Source organism: Canis lupus, chromosome 2 (assembly GCF_003254725.2).
Source record: "Canis lupus dingo isolate Sandy chromosome 2, ASM325472v2, whole genome shotgun sequence".
Lineage (NCBI taxonomy): Eukaryota > Metazoa > Chordata > Mammalia > Carnivora > Canidae > Canis > Canis lupus.
This window is the reverse complement of record NC_064244.1, coordinates 63,481,847-63,506,291: the sequence shown is the minus strand read 5'-3', so window position 1 is coordinate 63,506,291 and position 24,445 is coordinate 63,481,847. Positions and strand designations below refer to the sequence as shown.

General features: G+C 39.4%; 1 protein-coding gene across 4 annotated transcripts in view; it reads right to left on the bottom strand.

Annotated features, from left to right (window-relative positions):
- Window positions 1-24,146, bottom strand: part of BRD7 (bromodomain containing 7) — a 42,395-nt gene extending 18,249 nt beyond the window's left edge. For 2 of the 4 annotated variants that reach the window (XM_025448078.3, XM_025448077.3), the window contains exons 1-6: window positions 23,862-24,146; window positions 23,256-23,464; window positions 9,997-10,126; window positions 9,592-9,649; window positions 6,677-6,821; window positions 3,470-3,580 (exon numbers count right to left, since the gene is read on the bottom strand). In XM_025448078.3, coding sequence (XP_025303863.1) covers window positions 3,470-3,580; window positions 6,677-6,821; window positions 9,592-9,649; window positions 9,997-10,126; window positions 23,256-23,464; window positions 23,862-23,910 — 702 coding nt within the window. In that variant the 5' untranslated portion in view covers window positions 23,911-24,146. The remainder of the gene's footprint in view (window positions 1-3,469; window positions 3,581-6,676; window positions 6,822-9,591; window positions 9,650-9,996; window positions 10,127-23,255; window positions 23,465-23,861) is intronic. The other 2 variants (XM_035713170.2, XM_025448079.3) reach the window with 1 other exon arrangement.
- Window positions 24,147-24,445: the final 299 nt, after the last annotated feature.

Below are 24,445 nucleotides of genomic sequence, written 5' to 3'. Positions count from 1 at the left end.
CATTACACATATTAGCAAATTAGAATTACACTGAATATTTGGGATTTTTCTTTAATAAATTACAATAATTTCCCCTCCACATCATTTAAATACTCTTCAAAGTGTTTTTAAAGTATATAGTATTTTATCCTATGTACCATGGTCTAATTAATATCCTGCTATAGGACATTTAGATTATTTCCAAGTTTACACTATCATAAATAAGTCTCATGAACATCCTTGTAAATAAATCTCTCCAAGAACTTCTTTAGGATAAATTCCCAGAAATGGTACTGTATGTTAACTATATTTTATTTATTTACTTTTGTTATTTTAAAAATTATTTATTTATTTATCCATGAGAGACAGAGAGAGAGAGAGAGAGAGAGAGAGAGAGAGAGAGGTGCAGAGACACAGTAGAGGCAGAGGCAGAAGCGGGCTCCATGCAGGGAGCCTGATGTGGGACTTGATCCTGGGTTTCCAGGATCACACCCTGGGCTGAAGGCAGCGCTAAACTGGGCTGCCCTGTATGTTAACTATATTTTAAAAGAAAATTCCTGGAAGTGGAAACACTAGGTCATCAGGCTCTTGGTATTTACTACCAAACTGCTCTCTACAAGTTTTATCAATGTATATATTAGTGTTTGAAAGTGTCTCTGAATCATTACCAAGCTGAGAAATAGTTAAAAGAATTTGCCAATCTGATTTTTAAAAAACATGTCTTATTTTAATATATACTCAAAAAATATTAGGGAGTATGATTATCTCTGTAACTTTTTATTGGCCATTTGTGTTTTCCCTTATGTATGTCACTTGGGTAATTCACTGCCTTATCTCTATCTCTAGTACCTAAATCAGAGGCTGGCACACTGGAAGTACTCAATAAATGGTGTTAAGTGAATGGGGTTAGGTCATGAAGTTCTCAGTTATCTTCTTATTTCCGCTCTGGAATCTCATAAAGCAGAACTCACTTTAAAAACATCTTGGAATTTAAAAAAAATAACACACACAAAATTAAAAGAACTAGAGAAATTCTCTAAATTTCAACACGAATCATTGGAAAAAGCTGAGTTTTATTTTACTTTGAAAGTCCTTTTTTTTTTTAAATTAAGATGTTTTCAAATTAGCATACTACTTATCAGTCCTCAGCTTTACAGTATTAAATGACTGAAAGGTTTTAACTCTTTGCCACAGCTAACGCTCATGTGCTTACACACACATTGGGCATGGCTGCCTGGCTCCATCAGGTAAGGACTACTGAGGCCGCCTAAGTAGGCCTGCCTAAGGTCACTTAGCGTCTCGAAGGCACGGCCAGGACTTAAGCCTGGATTCTGAAGCCACTATGCTGCCAACAGTAGTTTGTATTACTTTGTTTGTAGTATAATGCAGCGTTCTAGAATTTATCTCAGAGATCAAAAAAAGTTATTCGACTACGTCCATGGTTTATAAAAATGTCTACTAATAGTCAATATTTGTGTGTAAATGAAAAAAATCATACATGACTGCTCCACAATCTTTACAATGAACGCTCAAAACCAATGATCTTTTAAAAGACACCATTCATGGAAGGGTGTGCTGGGCTTTCTTGGGAGCACTGCTATTAGAAGAATTAACTCAGACGATCTAAATTTAAACGTTTAAAAATCACTGTTGTAAGGATCCCTCCCATTTAGGGTGGAGAGAACAGTCAACAGGAAGCTATAACACAGGATGGGTAGGGCTCCTCAACAGGAAGAGATCTGAAAAAAAGGAAGACAACAGAGAGAGAAAAGGGAAAGTGGAGAAGAAAGTTTATTTTCTGTGCTTCTAGCCATCCCACCCCCAGTAAAATTCAAGAGATACTGGAATCTTTTGCATGTTATAATAACTACATTATCTGAAGAAAAGAAAATAATGGTAAATCAAAGTTGATAAATTTACTTGAGATATGGCAAATTCAATTCTCTCCTAAAAATCCAATGTACTTATTTTGGAGTGACTAAAGACTGCATTTTGCAGGATGTTCTTTTATTTCAAATGTAGTAACAAGCATCTGCAGATTTTTAAGCCTGGAATATGGCTTGGTTCTGGATTCTGAGTCTTCCTGCAAAGAGTGGGATAAACACTTTATAGTCCCCTTTCCTTTGTAGATTTTGCCAAAGATGGGTAACTGGCTTACATTACAGTTTCTTAAGTCTATAGGAAAGGGTGGGAACGGATGCTGCCTGAATATTAGGAGTGCAAGAATAATCATCAATCCAAATGTTTTTCTTTCTCCAGTTAAATGGATCTGAGAATCGTTTAGAGCCAAGCACACACTCAGACATCTGCACACCAAGACAATTCTTTAAATGTAAAACTGTGATACAGATGGCCACTGTAACAAGTGGAAAGCCATGTGCATCCACACAGGACTCATTCCTGCTCTCCTGTAACTCCTGAGTCTGAGCCCAGGCTCTTCATTCTGATTTTTCTTATTCTTATACTCACTCGTCTTTTCTTCGCAAAATCCCTCTCCTGCCTTGCTCTTTTTCATATTCTCCTGCCTACTCTCTTACTGAGAGTCGGCACCTTAATGCTAGCAATTATCTTGGGATACCACACTTTAAACCCTCTTCTCCACACTGGAGAAGACCAAAGGCCAGATTGGCTCATGTCTTGCCTGAGGTCCAAAAGTTAGAGCAAAGAGTTAAAACTCGAACTCCGACTTCCTGCCATGGTAAGATGCCAGGGATCATCTCACTCAGTTAATTTCCCATCCTACTCAGAGCTATGAGTAAAACCTCAAAAGACACGACTTATCTTGTGAGCTCGGCTTTCCTGCCAGCAGGTGCACAGCAAGCTTCTCAATCCCACTGCCCCTCCAGGCCTTTTATCAGCCGTCGCTTTGAGATGGCACGTGTCCTTTCCTGCCACTAAACTAGTTCTCTTTTAAATAAACTATCACATCTGTGCTCTCTCATGAAGTTTGATGATGAAGTGTCTGGGTGTCTCTGCACGGGTCCCTCCTACCTCAGTCACCTTACTATGGTACTAGTTCTGGTGGACAGTGGGGAGGTGTCAATGAGCAGGTTACTTACTGCTCACCAAAATTTTCTTTCTTTGTACTGGAAGGAGTTCCTGTGCTTCACCACAACATCAGATTCCATCCCTCAAAGGAAGTAGAGAGCTTTCCTCCTAACAGGCCTCATAATTCACCTAATCATCAACCTTATCCTGGAATTCAGGGTAATGTTTCTTTCACAGCAAATATATATCTATCTGGTAACTACCAATTCAACAACTTTTAAATAAATAATTAGTAGTGAATGCCAATATTTATTTGTATCAATTCCAAATGAGAATTTCCTACTTTAATTTTTATATGAAAACTTTTTTCATGTAATATGTCCTACTTTAATATAATCTGCCTATAAAACTAGGACTGTACAGATCTCCATCGCTCTAACCAAAAAACAGAGGCTTATAGATTTTATAATAGTTATTATTTATGACAAAGAATTTCCTTTACCTGGCTAAGAATTTTCATCCCTGAGTGTAATAGCTTCTTTGCAGCTTTATAATAAATCGTCTCGGGTTTGTTGTAAATCATAGCATTAGTACACATTAGTTTGAAGTTATCCTGCAGAGAGATTATTAAGGAGAAAAATGCATTTAAAATAAAACAAATAGTCTTCCTGTCCCTGTCTGAAATCATACATGTCCTTGAAAAAATAAAACACAAAACCAACTGAAAACCCTACCTTTTTTTCATAGTTTACTAAACAACATTAAAGCAATTTCCTAAGTTTTAAGACTAACAAGTACGGCTAAATTAATTTAAATACTGTGCTACATTCCTTTTCAAGTTCCGCAGACATTTTATAATATTTCTCCACTATTACCGCACACAAAAAAAATTGGAAGAAAATACTTCTATTTAACAGAATAGTTTTAGAATTTTTTTTTTTTAGAGAGAGAATAGAGAGTGAGAGTGGGCGGGGGGTCGGAGGGAGAGGGAGCCTGTGTGCAGCCTGACGTGAGGCTCCATCTTACATCTCCGGGATCATGACCTGAGCCACAATCAAGGGTCAGACAGACATTCAACTGACTGAGCTGCCCCTAAGAATAATCTTAACTGAATTCATGTAATTAAAAAATATTACTCCTAGTTTTAAAACATCTTAAGTTTCCATTTATGAATTAAATAATTTCAAATCTTGATGAAAACTGTGACAGGGCTAAATTATCAAAATATCTTTTAGGAAATTCAAATTAACTGACCAAAACGCTAAAATATTTACACTAATTTTAAGTGTTTGGATACTATCATAAGCTAAACATAATTTGCAGAATGCTGGAAAATTATGCCAATGTGAAATAAACCATACAGCCTCAAAGAGTCGAAACATGTAACTGGAGTAACCAAATTATCAGAATTGCACTTTTGGGTTAAGTTTCAAAGTACCTACATGTGCTGGAGACCTCAATTCTCCTGCATAGTTTCATGGTTATTTTTTACATTGTATAAATGTGGCAGTGATTATGCCAAGGCCTTACTGACTTAAAATGTAAAAACTCAAAAAGAATCCCCCTAAATAAACAAACCCCCCTCCTCCATATCCAAAACCTACTTAATAACTAGTAATAAATATTCAAACCTGTTTAATAACTAGTGATGACAGCTTAGAATAGACAAAAAAGGGCAAATTTATTATTATCTGAAAGCATATGAGAAGACAGACTCAAGGGTCACAAGAAGGTTGGTATTAAACTTAAAGTGGATGAAGTACATGTGGATCCTTAGTCCTTAGCCAAGTCTCTAATCAGTAGAATTTGCTAAGTCTTGGATCTTTCAGAATGTGATGAAAACCATACATCCACTCCTCAAGCATATATACACACACCAAGTTGAACATAGAATTTTTCATGTCATTTTAGCAGCATCCCCTTAAAGGCTCATCATTCATGGCTTCCAGCCAGAGGACCCCAGGTTAAGGACCATTGCTACAGATTTTCTGAAAAGCTTCCATTCCATTAAGAATTATTAAATATATATTGTGGGAAATAGAGGCCAGCAAAGGAGGATATTTGATGACCATTACTTATACTAAGTGACCACTGGGCCTCTAACTGGCAAAAGTACTGGATTATTCCACTGATCTGATCTGTTAAGGCAATTTGTAGATTCCATGAATCTTAACTGTCATGTGCTAGGCTTTATTGGACTTTGGGGGTAATGGCACTTGGTTATTCAAGAAGCTAAATGACCTGCATACTTTTTAAGTAGTAATAAAAAACCTGAATAGTCTAATAAGCTAATTAATATTACATCAGGCTACTGATTTTTCCCCCAAAGGAAAATGTAGAAAACTCCAAAAGTTGAAGTATTAGTTTATTTCAAATACAACAAATCTTAATAAACATTTGTGCAAAAACACTTAGGGAGCACATTTCTACTCTTTCATCATAAGAGAAAGATCAGAGGAAAACTATTCACAAAAAAAAAAAAAAAAAAAAAAAAAAAAACACAACAAAAAACCTGCGAAATTTTTTTTCCATTAAGCAATAAGAAGGTCAGAAATATGCTGAAATAAATTTTTCTAGCCTAATTTTCACCAGATGAGAAGTTGGGAAAGTTTCCATTTCTCTGAATACAAGAGATTGTAATTTAGGTTTTTCAGAGTAAGTAGAATGTCATCTATGCAGTCAAATAGATAATAAAGATAGATTTAAATGCTGGTTTTATTCATAAATTTCAACTGATCGATAAACATCGATTTAAAAAAAGGTAAAAAGATAATCTGTAACTGATTAGGATCTAGTACTTACATAGATCAGGTGAATACTAGTGTTGATGCAGAAAAAATAAAGGCAAAACAGGTATTATCTAAACCAGTTAAGTTTGGGCAGTTTGATACAGAGAAAATTTTAAAAGACACATGATTCCTTTCCTTCATCAAAATGAAAAGTACTCTGCTGAAATCAACATATAGCACAACTACTTAAAGATGGAGAAACTTCCATGGTAACATCAGGCACATACATCATCCTCTTATGCCTTATGGTTTCCTCACTTTTAAGTTTTTAATTTCTTTCTTCTCTTTTGAAGAAAATATGCTCGACAAATATAGTCAAATTGAGTTCAGGAAGCAACTGACTTTCATCAAACTAGAACATGTAATTAAACTTCTGTTTACTATTTCTGGACAAGCCAACTTATCCTCTCCTAGAGAGACACGCTACACTTTAGTTGTCTAGGAACAGAAAAAGAAACTACTGCTACAACTTTCATGTAAGTATCAATTTTATATGTATTAGTCTGAAATTAAAAATCAGACATTTTTTCATTTTAAAGGCTGAGAATGTATATCGTAGAATATATGAAATTCAAAAATTTTCTAAAATGCCCCAAAATAATAAAAGATAGCAGATGGCTTAGTGTTTCTGGTTTTCTGTCACCGAGCTCAAAAATGTTTTCTCACAAAAAAAAAAAAATAAATAAAAAATAAAATGTTTTCTCACATAGGAAAATACGAACATTCTGGATTTAAAATAAACTTAATTCCCTGCCAATTAAGAGGCCAATGAGAAAGTTTCCTAATATTAGACAGACATGAAGATTTCTACTAAGGTTGTGTATATAGAGTATCCAAGAGTTCTACCCTCAATTGAATAGATATGTTACTTTGTATTACAGGTCAGTCTTATTTTCCAATCACAACATAACTCTGGTTACCTTTAGTTCTTCTATGGACTGGTAATCATTGTTCTTAATCTTTTCTTTCATGGTACTAAAATCCATTGGATGCTTAATGATCATGGAGTAGCCAGGAGCAATAAAATCAGTCACAGGAAATGAAAAGAAAGCACTTGGGTCTTTTCTGTGAAGATATGAAAAATGTAATTTTATTTCTACACAAACAAATCTACTGGTCAGGAGCAGAAGTCAGAGGAAACCTTTCAGTGTGGAAAGAATTTGTAGTATGCTAACATGCTCTTCACTGCAAATTGAAGGAATGATTTTAAAGACTCATAACTAATAACAAGGTTAAGATCTTTTACATACTAGTTGTACTCGTAAGACAGAGAATCTTTTAAAATCTTTATTTTATTATTAGCACTACATAGAGAAAAATACAACAAAATAAAAGATCTAAGACTAACTGACCAATGCCTTGTCCTCTGGGAGATAAGCACAGTGTATTTTTTATCAACCATAGGGGAGAAGACAGAATAAGAAAAAGAAAGAAGAACAGAAAAAGAAAACCAAAGAAGTGCACATTTGCAATCTTCCATACTGATTTGTAACTGTAAGCATGTACTCTTGGTGGGCCACAAAATTATTACATCTTTGTGAGTATCTATATTTTCTTAATTAGTGGATCTGACTTCTAGTGTGCATAGGGGAGTCCGCAAAAACCTGGCATTAATAAGGTCCTCATACTAGCCCCAAACTTATGAACCAGTGCTTCTATTGTAGCACTCTCAATTCTGGCTGTGCATGAGAATCCAGAGAGGAGCTTAAAAAAATTCCAGTTGTGGGGAGAGCAGGATTCTCTTGGGAAGGAGGGTTTATCCAGGCACTGGTACTTGTAGGGTTGAGTACTGGCATTGGAGTATTTGGCATCAATAATTCCTACTGACAGGGTTGAGAACCACTGCTCTACAGGATTAGGTCATTAGATTATTTTTTCCTCTGGAAATCTGGCATACCAAAGTTTCTTTCTTTAAAATATTTTATTTATTCATTCATGAGAGACACAGAGAGATAGGGAGAGAAGCTCGATCCCAGGACTCTGGGATCACGATCTGAGCCAAAGGCACACGCTGAACCAGTTAACCACCCAGGCATCCCAACTTTTCTTACTCCAAATAATCATGCCAATAAAAATGGTTTAAAAAACAGTAACAGGGGATCCCTGGGTGGCGCAGTGGTTTGGCGCCTGCCTTTGGCCCAGGGCGCGATCCTGGAGATCCGGGATCGAATCCCACATCGGGCTCCTGGTGCATGGAGCCTGCTTCTCCCCCTGCCTGTGTCTCTGCCTCTCTCTCTCTCTCTCTCTCTCTCTCTCTGACTATCATAAAAAAAAAAACAAAAAAACAAAACAAAACAAAAAAAAAAACAGTAAGAGGAGCAACTTTTAAAATCTATTTACCACACGCAGGCCCAATGGCAGGTACCGATGTATTTAATATCTAATCCTTACAAAAGCCATCAAAGTGGTGGTAGCCTCACTTAGAGATGAGGGACCTGGGGCTGAGAGGTCAAATCTTTTGTTCTAGGTCATAAATCTGATAGAAGATAGAGTTGGAATCTAAACTCAGCTACTTGTTCTTTCTTAGCAGGATGCCTAGGTGGTGAGACTAGAAAATAAAGAATAAGCAAAATTACCCAGTCTGTCCATAGTAGTTACTATGAATAACAACACTGATCATCTCTAGAGGACCTCTTCAGAGCAAATTATCTACACCCCCCACAGAATCAGTCATTTTAACAGAGCCCTAATCAACTACACAGTTTATCAGCATTTGCGCTAAGCTTCAAGGATGATGAATCACTAAAGACCATTAAAAAAATGTGGCTCTGGGTTCTAATTCCCAAAACATTCTGAGAAATGTCAATATCTTTGGACTAAGAAAGACCCTGTTAAGTGGATCTCTTTTAAGTTGACATCATTAAGCTATATCCTGGTCTTATGTTACAAAAAATAAAACTTCAAAGGAGCCAAAACACTCTATAGTCACACATTCTAATAGAGTCAGAATTCTTGCTGCTTACTTGTTCATATTTGGGGATAAGTAATGAATGACTTACTTAGGTGTAAAGACATGAGATGTACTTTTTTCAATTATCCTGTAACACGAAAAAGGGAGGGAGGCCACTAACTTCTCATCTTAACTGCAAAGCTGAATAAGTGCTGAATACAAAGAGTACAAGAGGCTTTAACTTACAAAAATGATTTGTAATGTGTTCTTGGGTTGACACAGGACAACCCAGCGAGAAGAAAGTTCACATAAGAATGCATGCCTTCCACCCATGAATCCTTTGCAAATAATACGTCTTTGAGCTAAAAAATTCAAATTCTGAGTAGAGACAGGCATCAAAACTAAGTATTTTAATAAAGATGGAGTTATTCTTTCCCCTTTTATGAACTTAACATTGGTTTAATCTAGATACTGTAATTTTTAGAAAATAATACATGTAAGAGAGGGCCACAAATCCTATTTACTTTGTTTCTTCTCCCAGACTTAATTCTTAACAAATATTCACAGACAATAAGCAGATATATAAGAACAGATATATAGAAAGTATTTTCATCTATTAGCAAAGTGAAAATATCTGTATTGTTTATTCCTGGTTTAAAGATTTAACACCAGAAATTACTTTAAAGAGAAATTTGCCATTAAGAGTATTATGTAACACTCTTCAAGTTGCCAGTTAAAACAAACCAAAAGAGAACATTTAAAAGTCAGCTTCTTAAAGTACTTTCTATTGCCAGGCAAAATATTTATCATCCACTTTAAAATCAAGTACATTTGGATTTAGTCCACAAAATGTGGCTTTAAATAATCAAAAATAGAGAAGTGGTTTGGATCCTATGTTTCCCATTTTAATTTCCAAGTTATAAAAATGTTGGAAAAAACATTTACCTCTGTAATTGTCTCATCAGTTGATTCAAAGCTTCTTGAAGAGGTGTCTGTTCTACTTCTAAAGCAAAGGAGAAAGGGAAAGAGTGTTTTTAAAAGGAAGATTCTAGAAAGTTATTGTTTAGTTTATTTTCTTTCTATAGGAGTTACCTCATACACATCATTAAATATCTCATACAGAAATTTCATTTCTCTTACAAATATACTGAAGTTTGAAAATATCAACTCAAAACTGATGCTAATTTAAAGCTCTTTTGCAGTGACAGAAAAAAGAAAACCAAAAAAATTTCAATTAAATAGCTTTTAAAATTTAACTTAAAAGCTAAAAACCCACTTTCCTTGGCTATAATACCCTTAAAATAATTTCAGCCTCCTCATTCAGGGAAGTTAATTCAGAATTATTCCGACCTTCTTGTTTGGCTAAAGAGCTTGTGAGAGGCTTCTCAGGAGGCAAGTCTAATCTTACAGGGGCCTGGCACTGGAGGTCTTTTTCTGCCTCATTCTCCACACGGTCCCGATCTCGCTTCTTTTTATCCTCCTAAACGGAACAAAGAGAAATAATTTAGAAATACTTCAGAATTAAAACCTTTAAAACAAATAATACTCATTTCATTGAAAAAAAAAAAAAAACCAAATCAAAAAACACCTCACTCAGAAGAAAATAGATTCTTAATAATGAAATCTTAATGTATTTTACTGCCCTCTACTGGAAAAGGAGAGAATAACAGTTCATAAAGAGTGGGAGGAAGAGGGAGTAGTGCTTCTGTTATCTCAGAAATAAACCAATTAGAAAAACGATACATTCACAAAAGCAAGATAATATACCTAGGAATAAATCTAATTAAAGACGCCCAACACCCTTTAGGAAAAATTATGAAACATTATCCAAAGGTCACTGTGGAAAACTAGAATGAAGGAGATATACCATGTTCATGAATTGAGAGACAATTCTCTCCCAAATATAGAATCTATAAGTAAAATGTAATTTCAGTGAAAATTGTAAGACAGAATTTTTCATGAAATTTGACAAGCCAACCACATAATGTATATTGAAGAATCATCAAGAATAATCCAGTTTTGAAAAAAAATCACAATGTGTCTGATCAGATAGTATTTGTATATAGTCATAATAATTAAGACAATGTGGATCCAACACAGAGACAATCAGATCAACAGAATAGATCACAGAATCCAGAAAGACTCGTGCACATAGAAAGTCTTGTTATATCAGAGGTGGCATTATAAATCGATGACAAAGGGATAGTGCTGGAACACCTGGTTATCTGTATGAAAAAGAAAGTAGAATTAGATCTCTACCTCGTATCATGTACAAAAGGAAATTCTAGATAGATTAAAGACTTAAATATAGAAAGCAAAGCTTTAGAACTTCAGATAAATATAAGGACTCTTTATGACTCAAGGGTAGGGAAAGATTTTCTTACCCATAAGAAAAGCCAAAAGACCAACTATTGACGGAGATAAAGTGTTTGAAACACAAAAATTCATATAAAGTATTAGCAAAAATTACATAAAAAGAATTTATTTAGGTAAAATTAAGGTAAAAAGGAAAACGGGTAAAAAATGGGTAAAATCCTTTTTAAAGGTAAAAAAAGGATATATACAGGTAATTCCCAGAAGAAACCTGAAATATCAAAAACCATGAAAACTAGCTCAAGCTCCCTAGAACTCTGGGAATTATAAATTTAAAAACTAGAAGGCATTCCCTATCTCTCCAGCAAAAATTAAAATGCCTAAAAATGTCAAGTTTTGATGAAAATATAGAGAAACTGGGCTCTCATACCTTGTGGATGGGTGAATTAATAGGTATAACCAGTAGATGAACAATTAACAATTTCTAGTAAAGCTGACAATGCCTTTAACCTACTTCTCAGCTATTCTACTCCTAGGTACACACCCCATAGAAACTTCCTCTCACAGAGTATACCTGAAATATGGGTACAAAAATATTTACTGCCACACTCTGAAATAGTAAAAAAAATTATGAACCAATGTCTACTAAAAGGATAATGGATTAATAAATTATGAATATTTATACAGCAGGTAAAATTAATAAACTAAAGTTACATTGTATCAAAATGTATAGCGTTCAGAAACATTATTTCTAGAGACAAAAACTGAGAATCACTGTTACTCAGTTTTGTAGTTTGAAAATGTGTAAGCCTATATTATTTAGAGATCTATGTAGAAGTAGTAAAATTACAGAAAAAAGTATGCATGAAACTCATGATAATGGTTTGCTCTAGGGCAAGACAGGAATGGGATTCTGGAAGAATACATAAAAGGCTTCATCTGGATCTATACTGATTTCTTAAAAAAAAAAAATCAAACAAAAGATACAATGTTAAGATCTGCTAAAGCTGGATGGTTGGTATCCAGGTAGTTTTATCATTTTTTTTTTTAATTAACTTTGTACTAAAATTGTCCAGATACGTCTATTTTATGCTTCTGAGAATCAAGATTCTCAATAGGATCTTGTCAACTCCAAAACTGTTTTCTTGGCTTATGTCTAATTTATTGTTCTAGTATCTAGAGTGGTGGTTCTCCAAGTGTGCTCCTTGACCAGCACCATCAGCTGGGAAATTGCTAGAAGTGTAAATTCTGAGTTCTCATTAAGGTTTTCAAGCTTCAGTGTGCATCAGAATCACCTAAAGATCTTGTTAAAACATTAATATCTTCGCCGTCTCCAGAATTACTTGGCCAGTAAGTTTTAAGTTGAGCCTATGAGTTTTTATTACTAACAAGTTTCCAGGTCACATGGGTGTTGCTGCTACAGAAATCACACTTTGAGTATCACTGATACAGAGCTTTTCTTTTCAGGTCCAAAGCATCTAATACAGAATATATGGTTGGTTTAAAGGTTTAAAGATGGGCAGCTGAGGTGGCTCAGCGGTTTAGTGCTGCCTTTGGCGCAGAGCATGATCCTGGAGACCTGTCGGGCTCCCTGCATGGAGCCTGCTTCTCCCTCTGCCTGTGTCTCTGCCTCTCTCTCTGTGTCTCTCATGAATAAATAAATAAGATCTTAAAAAATATATATATAAAGGCTCCAGAGAAAAATGCCATAACTGTACTCATCATGCACTTGATCTCAGTTACCATCAAGTTGATTGGTGTCTGTTTGTTATGGCTTTGTGACATATTCTGGAGCAGTAAATTTTGACTCTGGAAGTTTTGTATCTTTTGCCCAGAAAATCTGGCATGGATCTTTTGTAGGTTGGCAGGTTTCCATCTGTTCAATGGAAGACTACCCCCCTCCCAACCAATGAGACAGATTCCTTCCTATTATGTGTAAATTGTGGAGTGAGGACAGCTTGGAAGGCAATAAGTACTCTCCTAGGTGGAAAGAACTAGGGCCAGAGTGCCAGGAACCTAGAGCAGGAGTTGGCAAACTTCTCTGGTAAACGGCCAGATAGTATGTGATTTAGTTTTGTGGTCCATAAGGTCTATCACAACTACTAACCTTTGCTGTTGTGGCATGAAAGCAGCCATAGACAATACATAAATGAATCAGTGTGGGTGTGTATCAATAAAACTTTATTTATAACACCAGACAGCACTGGCCACAGTTTGCTGACCCATGGTCTGGGTTCATGTTAACCCTAAGCTTCATCCTTAACACACACTGTGGCCCTCTTAGGGAACTCATTTATCCTCATTAGGCCTCTTCATCATCCACAAGACAGATTTAACTAATTTTTACTTATCCTAGAAAGTCAATGAGATGGTGTAATGAGGTCAAGTAATAGAAAAGTTGAAAAAGTACTAAAGAAAGGTACTACCAGATAACTTTACCTTGTCAGCCTGGTCTACAGTAACCACTTTTTATTCAGTATGACAAGAGAATATAGCCTTCTGAGCTAGAAACCAAAAAAGAGAATATAAAAACCTATAATTGGAAACCACCCTAAACCGAATGGAGATACTGTAATGTGTTACTGCCAGACTAGGAATTAGGAGATCTGGCTTCTAGCTTACCAGAATGTGACCTTGAACGTTACACCCCACTCACTCTCAGTTTCACCTACAAAACAAGAGGCTTTGATCTCTACAGTTTTCTCTCCACTTAAATTCTGATTTCAACCTTCTAATTTTCTTCATGATTTAGTATAGAATCTTACTGCAAATGCCCCTTACTAAAGTCACACAAATATGTAAAACCAAGCCAACAGTTATGCTCAATAGTGCATTTTGCCAACTACTTATAGAAAACGAAAAAAAAAAAAAAAAACACCCCTAGAGTCATTTAACTTCAGGTAGCTAAGGAAGAAGTATTTACAGTTACAGTTTATAAATAGGCTCAGACTCTGGCTTTGCCACTTATTAGCTATCAGATCATAAACTATTTAATTTTGGGGGGACTAATTTTCTTATCTTCAAAATACACAAAGGAGCACCTGGGTGGCTCAGCCAGTCAAGTGGTCTGCCTTTGGTTCAGGTTATGATCTCAGGGTCCTGGGATAGAACCCAACCCCACTTCAGGCTCTCTGCTCAGTGAGGAGTCTGGTTTTCTCTCCACCCCTCCCCCATTGTGCTCGCTCTCTCTCTCAAAAAAACAAAATCTTTTTTAAAAAATAAAGTACATACAATACATACCTCAGAAGATTGCTTTGAGAATGAAATAAGACAGCATATGTGAAATTTCAGTGAAGTACTTACTCATCGTGTCCACACATTCATTCATGCATTCAACAAATAAATGAAGTTCTACTGTGTGGATACACACTGGTGGATAAAACACACACAGCCCTGCCCTTAGGCAGCGGAGAGTGTAACAACAGAGACACACATTAAACAACTCATTAAAAAAACCCAAACAGATTTCATGGGGAGAATAACTGTTGGGTGAATCTAATTTAGACTGGACAAATGTGGGAAGGCTTCTATGAGGAAGTAACATCTGAGCTGAGATCTGAAGGATAGATTTTAGCCAGGCTGGGGGTGGAGGTAGGTGGGTGGAAAGAGCATTCCAGGCAGAGGAAATACTCAGTGCACAAGAAGGTCCAGGCAGGAGAGAATGGTGGCTATTTCTGTTAACTACAAACTCACTGGACTTAATTTTTTTTTTTTAAAGATTTTATTTATTTATTTATGAGAGACACAGAGAGAGAGAGAGAGAAGCAGAGACACAGGCAGAGGGAGAAGCAGGCTCCATGCAGGGAGCCCGATGTGAGACTTGATCCTGGGACTCCAGGATCACACCCTGAGCCAAAGGCAGATGCTCAACTACTGAGCCACCAGGCATCCCAACTGGACTTAATTTCAGACTCCTTATTCACAACTCAATGGCAAGTTATTAGTCTGTGAATGATACTTTTGAAATTAATCTCTACTCATATTATGAGTATTATAATACTCATTGCACTATATTATAAATTATTATACATTTGCCCCTTTCACTGGAGTTCCTCATGGGCAGGGTCCCATGTCATTTTCAGCTCTGTACCCCCAAGCTCAACATCACACATAATCCTTGCAGAATTAATTAATTACAGGAGACATCATGAAATAGGAATGTAAAAGCATGCAAATCAATAGCTAAAGTCCTTAGCTATAAGTACTGTCCTTTAGGTTGGCTACTTTGGAAGGAGATCTAGATCTAGATACAAAGATCTTTATATTCAAGTAGTGCTTCCAATGTGCAAAACAATACTAGAATTTCCCTGCAACAAGTGATTTTTAGAATGTAATAAAAAAATCAGTCTTACTACTTTGAGGTGACACCTCATTTAGGCCCTATTGAAAATAGCATCTGTTGCACAATTTAGGCATTAGGTCTCCTGTGCGCCTTCCCCAGCTCCTCCAGGCAAAATGAGAAATACTTTCTTCAGGACTCCCAGAACACTTCATTCATACCTCTGCTAGAACTTACCAGGCCATGAAGTTTGTCTATCCTTTCACATCTGATTCTCCAACTCAACTCTGAGATCCTCCCATAGGGCAGGAACTGTATTCTATTATTAGCCTTCATCATTTGAGTCTAGAACACAGTCTGGCATACAAGACGTGTCTGGTAAACAATTGCTGAATAAATTAACGAATAAGTAGCCTTTCCATCAGAGGAGCAACACTACTCTCATGTGTTTAGAGTCCTTCTTTCTGGAGGGGCACTGGCTGCCTCATTTGGAAGAGCACTGATACCTGATCTTGGGGTCATGGGCTCGAGCCCTATACTGGGTGTAGAGATTACTAAAAAAATAAACTTTAGGGGTGCCTGGCTGGCTCAGTTGGTAGAGCATGTGACTCTCGATCTTGGGGATATGAGTTCAAGCCCCACACTGGGTGTAGAGATTACTAAAAACAATAAACTTAAAACATACATACACACAAAACAAAAAGATGACCTCAGAGGAAAAAACCAGAATGGGAGGATTTTCTGTCATGAAACCCTAGATGTGGAAGATGTCTACCAAACAAATCGATGAATTGTTTTGACAGAATTTTTGTTTTGCTTAATTACATTCATTTCCTATCTCTAGTTACGAGCTATCTCATCTTCTATGCCTGTTAGCTCAGCAATACGAGATACTAACAGTACTTATCCCATAGAGCTGTCTGTAAGACATAAGACAGTAAACGTACTGGCATACAGTACACATTCATTTTTTTTTTTTTTTTTTTTAAAGATTTTATTTATTTATTCATGATAGTTACACAGAGAGAGACAGGCAGAGACACAGGCAGAGGGAGAAGCAGGCTCCATGCACCGGGAGCCCGACGTGGGATTCGATCCCAGGCCTCCAGGATCGCGCCCCGGGCCAAAGGCAGGCGCCAAACCGCTGCGCCACCCAGGGATCCCTACAGTACACATTCAAATGTTAGTTTTATGAGTATGGATCCCCCTTGGGATCTAGTGTAGTGCTTTAATAAAATAGGTGCTTATTAGGATTTATTGTACGTTAATAGTTTACAATTTTCATTAGAAGTTTTATTTAACCTCAGCTTTATAAATAATATCCTGTATGTTAATGCTTATGATTTAAAATTTAAAAAACATCTCTCATTTTATCCTGATAAGATCTCTAGCAAAGGAACTAGCCTAACCTCTGAGCATCTTAACCTAATGAAGCTGACTTGCAAAGCTGTTTAGAATCTGGGTGAGGATTATGTTATTCAGGAGTACAGGTCTGAGTTTCAATAAAGGAATTTGGAGCTCCAATCTGAGTTCTTTCATTGGAAAACCTTCTAGGTAGTTCTCCTTATATCCAGCCTCTGCTCTTCAATAGCTGTGGGATGCTGCTAACAGATTAACATTACTAAGGCTCAACTTTTATCATTCTTCCACTCAACAAAGTCTCTGATTGCTTAGGGCCGACATATTCAAGTTCAAACTCCTTCCTCTGACACCTCACCTGCCGTTCAGGTCTCATCCTATACCCCCCCTTTCTTTATTCTATGCTTAAAAAGAAAACTCCTTTATGTCCCCTATACACACCCTCACACTCGTCCAGCTCCATGCTACCGTTCTCAGTCCTTTGCTGGCGTGTGGTGTCCTAACCTCCGAATCTCTTTGCGGAACTGTGGCATTCTCTTCAGGCACCAGCTTCTAAATCAGTATGTAGGTGAAAACTGGGTCGTCAGATTACCTTTGAAAATCCCTGCAGTAGCCAATAAAGTACAATACTCATGGCTTTACACACAGGATCCTTTACGTTTAATCGTACAAGATGAAAAGAATGTATCTATATTACAAATATAGCTCAGAGTATGCAGCTCATCCCGCATTGCTTGAACATGAGGTGACATCACTATGTTCTGACTTCTAAAGACCAATTCAAACGCAGCCTCCTGAGCAAAGTCTTTTGTGATTCCCCCCACCCAATCCCAGGCCCTCTCTGGAGCCTTGGAGCTAGAGCTCTGCCTCTCTTAAGGCCCTGATTTCAACTTTCCATGTACTACGCGAAGGGGTCAAGGGTGGTATCCATTCTAAAAACTCTTTTACACTAAAGACCTCTTGAAGGCAGGATTTAAGGCCTGGCACTGACTGTGTGACTTTGAGCAAGTTACTAACCTCTCTGAGCCTTAGTTTTCTTCATCTGTAAAAGAGAAGACAGTATGATCTGGCACTTCTACTTTTGGATATATATTCAAAAGAACTGAAAGCAGGTTCTTGAAGAGATACTTATATACTCATGTTAACAGTAGCATTATATCTAACAGCCAAGAGGTAGAAGCAAACCAAATGCCTATAGATGGATGAATCGATAAACAAAATGTGCTATATCCATACAACGCAATATTCATACCTTGCAGTATTATTCAGCCCTAGAAAGAGGGAAATTCTAACACGTGCCACAATACGGATGAACCTCCAGGTCAGTATGCTAAGTGAAACGCGCCAGTCACAAAAAGACAAATACCATGTGATTCCACTTCCATGAGACACCTTGAGTACTCAACTGGTGAGAGACAGAAAACAGACAGGTGGTTAACAGGAGTTAGAGGGGGTGTGTGTGTTGGGGGGGGATGGGGAGTTGTTTAACGGGCATGAAAAAATTCTGGAAATTGGTACAACGATGTAAGTATACTTAACACTACTGAACTGGATGCTTAAAAATAGTTAAGATGGTAAAGCTTATGCTGTGTATTTTACCACAATTAAAACAAAAAAAGAGATGATAATACCAGCTTCATACAATTCTGGTAAAGGGTAAAGGGAGATGGGCAGCCCCTGTGGCGCAGCGGTTTAGTGCCGCCTGCAGCCCAAGGTGTGATCCTGGAGACCAGGGATCGAGTCCCATGTCAGGCTCCCTACATGGAGCCCGCTTCTCCCTCTGCCTGTGTCTCTGCACCTCTCTCTCTCTCTGTGTCTCTCATGAATAAATAAATAAAATCTTTAAAAAAAAAAAAAAGGGTAAGGGGAGATAACATACAAAAAGCAGTCAACATAGAACCCCACATGTAATGTGTGTTCTGTGCAGTGTGTATGTAGTTTTTTTAGTAATTATGTGTACGTGTGTGTGTATGGTTGTTATTTCACTTAAAATGATTTTGTAAATACTTCTTTAATTTTTATAAATCATCAATGTTATGTAATGGCCAACACAGAATTTTATTATTGCCCCTCAGTTTTATTTCACCATCCTCTCACACCTATATTACTAGACCAAATGATATGAACCTTTTTTTTCTTAATTATTAGAGAGACACACACACACAGGCAGAGACATAGGCAGAGAGAGAGGCAGGCTCTATGCAGGAAGCCTGATGTGGGACTCGATTCCAGGACTCCAGAACCGTGCCCTAGGCCAAAGGTAGGGACTAAACTGCTCAGCCACCCAGGCATCTCTCTTTTTTTTTTAATATGAGCATTTTTAATCAGCTGTTATTTTATTTGTTATATGATGTGGAAATAAGTAACTTGAAAATGTATAAAGCTGGATCTTCAGGAGAGGGTGATGTTATACACAACAAGAATTATGTCAGTACACAAATTCTTTGCAAATCACTCGGCAATTTGAATGCTCAGCGGAAAAAAAAGAGGCCAACACACTTCCATAGTGATATGGTCTAAATTATGGCCTGACTGAAACAAAAGGATATTGTACCTATAATGCTCTGGTTGGTATTAAATGCTACCACTCTACATAGAGAAATGCCATTGATCTTATCTATTTGGGCATTTAAAACTAATATAAACAGGACCTTCCCTACTCAAGAGAAGAAAATCACTTAACTCACTTTTGAAAAATCATAGGGTTTTACATTTTATGTGTGCGTGCTTCCTCAGAACTTTATCTTCCGCAAGTACCAGATTCTTGATTTTTATTAGGGTACAAGGCCCCCACCTCTTTCCCCAAATAAGAGAATTTCCCAGCCTCCCTAGCAGCTACGGTGGCCATGTGGCTAAGCAAGTTCTGGCTGATGAAATGTAAGCAGAAGTTACGTACACATTCCAGAAAATGCTTTAAAAAGGAAAGGGCATGCTTTGTCTTTTCCTTGCATCTCCTTCCTCCTTCCTGCCACATGGAACTGACAGAAGTATCACCAGTGCCTCAGAACCACATAACCTCCAGCCCCTCCCAGGTCCATGGGTGTCATACAGCTGATTCTCCCCAAGAGACCACAGGTAACTGCTGTTCCTAAAACTCCCTGGAGATCCAGAACATAGCTCAGAGAGGAGTGTCCTTCTGAAGTCTTTACCTAGACAACACTAACAAAAGAGTGCCCTCTCCCCATCCCCAGTCCGACCTGCAAAAAAGGGATGACCCAAATATCCTCTACAGAACCAAGGACACCCTAGATAATGTGCCCTGGTCCCTGGCCCTGAGTCATTGGGAAATGGGATCTTGGGCAAATCCACTTCACTTCTGTGAGTTTCCATTTTGCCTTTTATAAAATGGAAACTAACCTAACTGCCCTATTCTGCAGGGAGTTATGTCCAAATAAGATCATGAATGCAAAAGCATCTTAATTTACAATTAAGATTTACAATTTACAATGGAATCAAAATATAATGACATTTAGGGTCATAGTCAAGAAAGAGCAGAATGACTGGAACAGTATGGGAGAATTCCAGGAACTTATCCTGAAGATATTCTTACAAAAGTATAAGAGATTTGTGTCCCTGAGGCTCACTGCAGCTTTATTTGTAACACTTAGATGTACTATTAAATAAAATATATCAATATAACCAAATACTATGTAGTTAATAAAAAAGGTAAGTGATAAAGAAATGAAGAACACCTGCATATCAGCTGGTATTATGGTGCCAGAACTAAAATCACAAGCAGTTTAAAGAGGTGATCTCAACTTCCAGTTAGATGGGGTGGACAAAGTACAGAAGAGATGACAGGGATAAAAGACGCCCACACACCTGGGAAACAAGAGGCAAGTGTAGGAGTGTGCAGATCACAGACGGCCAGCTACCTCCTCCATGCGGAAATGGGCCCCTAGGAGAAGGGTTTAAACCCCAGAAACCCGGAGCCGTCAGGAACCAGAGTCTCCAGATGGGACACAGATCAAGATGAGGAGAGATACTGGACTGAAGGCAGAGGCCTGCGTGGGAAGACCTTCAGTCTCTTTCACCGGATGGCCCCCGAAACACAGTCAGGAAAAATCCTTATTCCAGGAGGGGCTTTTTTTCTCTGAAGAACAGACATTTGGGTGTCCTGCATCAAAATCATCAGGTCTCTGGTTAGTGACTCTACCACTGACAAACTGTCTAGATACAAAGTATTCCATCAGGCTTTTGTGCTGCACATTGAAATACAGGCATACCAGGAAGGCTCAATAAGTAACTAAGGGATGCTGTTAACATAAAAGAGGAGACCAAGTAACTGAACAACGTGAGGGAAAATTGAGACAAAGCAAGGAGCAAAAGAGAAAAAAAAAGTAAAAACCCATCAATTAGTAACTCCAGAGAAAAACAAGAACAGGGTGCTAATAAAACAAGGGTGATTAGAGAACAAGATGCTTTCAGAATTCTAGGAGACAAAAAAAAAAAAAAAAAAAAAGGAATTCTAGGAGACAGTAATTTTCAATCTGGAATTCCACGCTGAGCCAAACCATCAATCTACCTGAGGACACCGTATGGGGGTAGAATGAAGATATTCAATCATGTAAGGACTTACAAAAATCTACTTCCTATGAATGCTTTCTTAGGTAGTTCCTAGATTTAAGATTCCACGAGAACAAGGGAATAAATCAAGAAGACACAGTATCTAAGAAAGAGGGAAAGGAGGGTCCCAGAAGGCCTAGAGAACAACTAATCTAGACTGGAACAGGAAGGCATGGAGGGCTACAAGATGGATGTCCCAAGAAAAGGGGAACTGTTTGGTCATGTGAAAAACAGAAATCAGATGGGTTTTTCAAATCTGTCAGTTTGGGAAGAACTCACACAGGATAATCAAAGCAATGAAAGCAATTAACAAAGGATCAAGATCAGATGTGTATTTATTATACTTGTCACTAGTGAACAATAAGTAAATACCAAATACTGATTTACTCAACAGTTATGATATACCTCTACTGGGAGAATGGAGGAAGAGAAATTGGGGGCAGGAAGCAGTATTAGAATGCTCATCTTTTGTAACACATCAGTAAAACATGCAAACTGATAAATCAGGAAATACCAACATAATCCTACATTTTAAAAAGGAGACAAATATCCAAAGAGAAAACTAAAAAGTTTGAGAAGTAAAACTCTAGGCTGGGGCAGGAGACTGCTTTTGTGTTAAAAGCCTTGAAGTACTCCTGACTTTTAAAAACTATGTTCATGAACCACTTTATAAATAAAAAACAATTAAAAAAAAAAAAACTGGTCACCTCTAGAGGGGGGGGGGGAGACTGTATGAGGGACTAGGGTAAAGAAACTTCTTGCCCCCCCCCCTTTGTTCATTTCTGTATTGCTTAGATTTCTTAACTCATATGTAGAGAGTGGCTTCTAGAACTTGGGAAAAGAAAACATTAGACAGTTGTATATTACGTCACAGGCAATTAAAAACAGGCAGAAAATAACAGACTGAAGAAATTCTAAAGAGGCTCTAAGATTTAGCGATTTACGATGTGTTTAATCACATGGACTAGACACTGCTGTTATACATAAACACAAGAAAAACCGTATAGCCAACTTATGGAAATCTATATTCAAGACACAGTAACTGATTCAGTAGTCACTCAGGGGCAGGTTAAATCTGGGAGGTGCAGAAGTCCAGGACAATTCCAGATCTGCATACGATCATCCGTCAAACTTAATCAGTATTATTTTGCCCAACATGTAAACCAAGACAGCGGCTACTTTTTTCTTCCCTTTTTCTATTAACTGCAAATGGTTAAGAGAATGCTTATTTTTATCATTTGGTGTCACATCCCTTACAGGTCTCTGATCGAATTTTCTCTTCAACACACTGAAGCTTTAAGACCAAAGCTGAGGGATCCCTGGGTGGCTCAGCAGTTTAGTGCCAACTTCCGCCCAGGGTGTGATCCTGGAGTCCCGGGATCGAGTCCCAAGTTCTGTGTCAGACTCCCTGCATGGAGCCTGCTTCTCCCTCTGCCTGTGTCTATGCCTCTCTCTCTCTCTCTCATGAATAAATAAAATCTTAAAAAAAAAAAAAAAAAAGAGAGAGAGAGAGAGAGACCAAAGCTGAGTGACAGATAACTACTCTTGTGGTAATCATTTTGCAATGTATACAAATGTTGAGTCACTATGTTGCACATCTGAAACTAATAATATAGGTCAATTATAACTTAGTAAAAAAAAAAAAAAAAAAAAAAAAAAAGACCAAAGCAGCTCCTTTACTTATCATCTCAGAACAAAATCCCAAGGCCAACAGATCCCCTTCACTTCTGAAGGGATGATTTCCTGACAAAGCTCCAACACGGAGGCGTTTCTGAGGGGGCTCTGATCTTCCCTGGGCCAGAGAACCTTCCCTGAGAGGAAGTACTGTGACAGGGCTCCGGAAACACCAGGACGGAGCCGCTCACTCCCTTGCTGCGAGTGTAACTAAGAGTATGATGGAATCGAGAGTCGCTCAGACTCACGGGTGACTCCTGTTTCTGCGCTGCCCTGCTCGTCCTCCAGACAAGGCCGATTTTACCGGCGTTTCAAGCGTCTCGCTAGACACAAAGGGAACCAAGTTAGGTCGGCGGCGGCGGGAACTCTTGAAAAGCGGGACCGCCAGCAACGCTGAAGCAACGCCGACGACATTTACCTTCACTCGTCTCCGTTTTCTCCCCTTCTCTTCCCCTGGAACCTGCTTCTCTCCTTTCTTTCTCTTTTTCCGCTTTCTGTCCTTGTGTTTGTCATGGTCGTTCTTGTCTTCGAAGAGGCTGGAGTCGTGGCCCGAGCTGCCCGTGGAGAGCTCGGTGACTTCGTTCCCTCCCACTTTGAGGACGAGCTTCAGGGGCTTCTCTACGTACTCTTAAACAAAAGGAGAGAGCGTGGGGCGCGGGCGGGGGCGCGGGCGGGGCGCGGGCGGCGCAGGGAGGCTCCGGGCGCGCAGCACCTGTTGACTGACGGACACTCGGCGAGTGGCGCCCGGAACGCGGCGGGCCTCGGGGGGTCGCCCCACGCCTCCCAGCCAGAGCCCCGCCGGGGGCCGGGCGCCGGGGCTCCGAACGCGCCTCCCCCCCCCCCCCCGCCCCGCGGGCTGCGCGGCCTCCGGCGGGCCGCGCCCCCCTCGCCGCGGGTCCCGGCCTGCCCGTGCGAGGCGCCCGCGTCCGCTCCCCCCCCCCGCCAGGCCGGCCGGCCCGCCGCGGCAGCTCGAGGGTGGCCCCCACGGAGCGCGGCCCCCGCCCCACCGCGGCGCGCTCCTCACCCTCGTAGAGGTGTTTGTCCGACTTGTGCTTCTTGTGCTTCTTGCCCATGTCCGACCGGGCCCCGGTGCCCGCCCCCCGCGCCAGGCCCAGGCCGTGCGGCGCCGCTTCCGGTCCGGGCCAGGCGAGCGGAGGGCGGGAGCGGGGCCCGCGAGACCCCGCGCCGCGAGGCAGGGGGGCGGCGTGCGCCGGGCGGCGCGAGGCCCCTCACGAGAAGGCGGCGGCGAGACCCGGCCGGGGCCACAGAGCGGCGGCGGGGCTGCGAGCGGCGGGCGCGGAGGCGGGAGAGAGGGCCCGCGGCGCGCGCGGGGTGCGGCCGCCTGCGCGTGGCGGCCCCTGGCGGCCGGAGGTGGCGCTGCAGCCCGCGGGCCGGGGGCGGGGCCCACCGCTCCGACCCCCCTCCCCCCCCGCCTCTCTGCCCTCCCCCTTCACTCCTTTCTCGCTCCCTCTTCTCCCCTCTCTTCCTCCATTCCCTCTCTCATTCCCTCCCTCCCTTCTCTCCTTTTCTCTGTCTGTCGGTCTGATTGTCCATCTTTCCCTCCCCCTGTCTCTGTCTCATTGCCTGTCCCTCTGTTTCTGTCTGTCC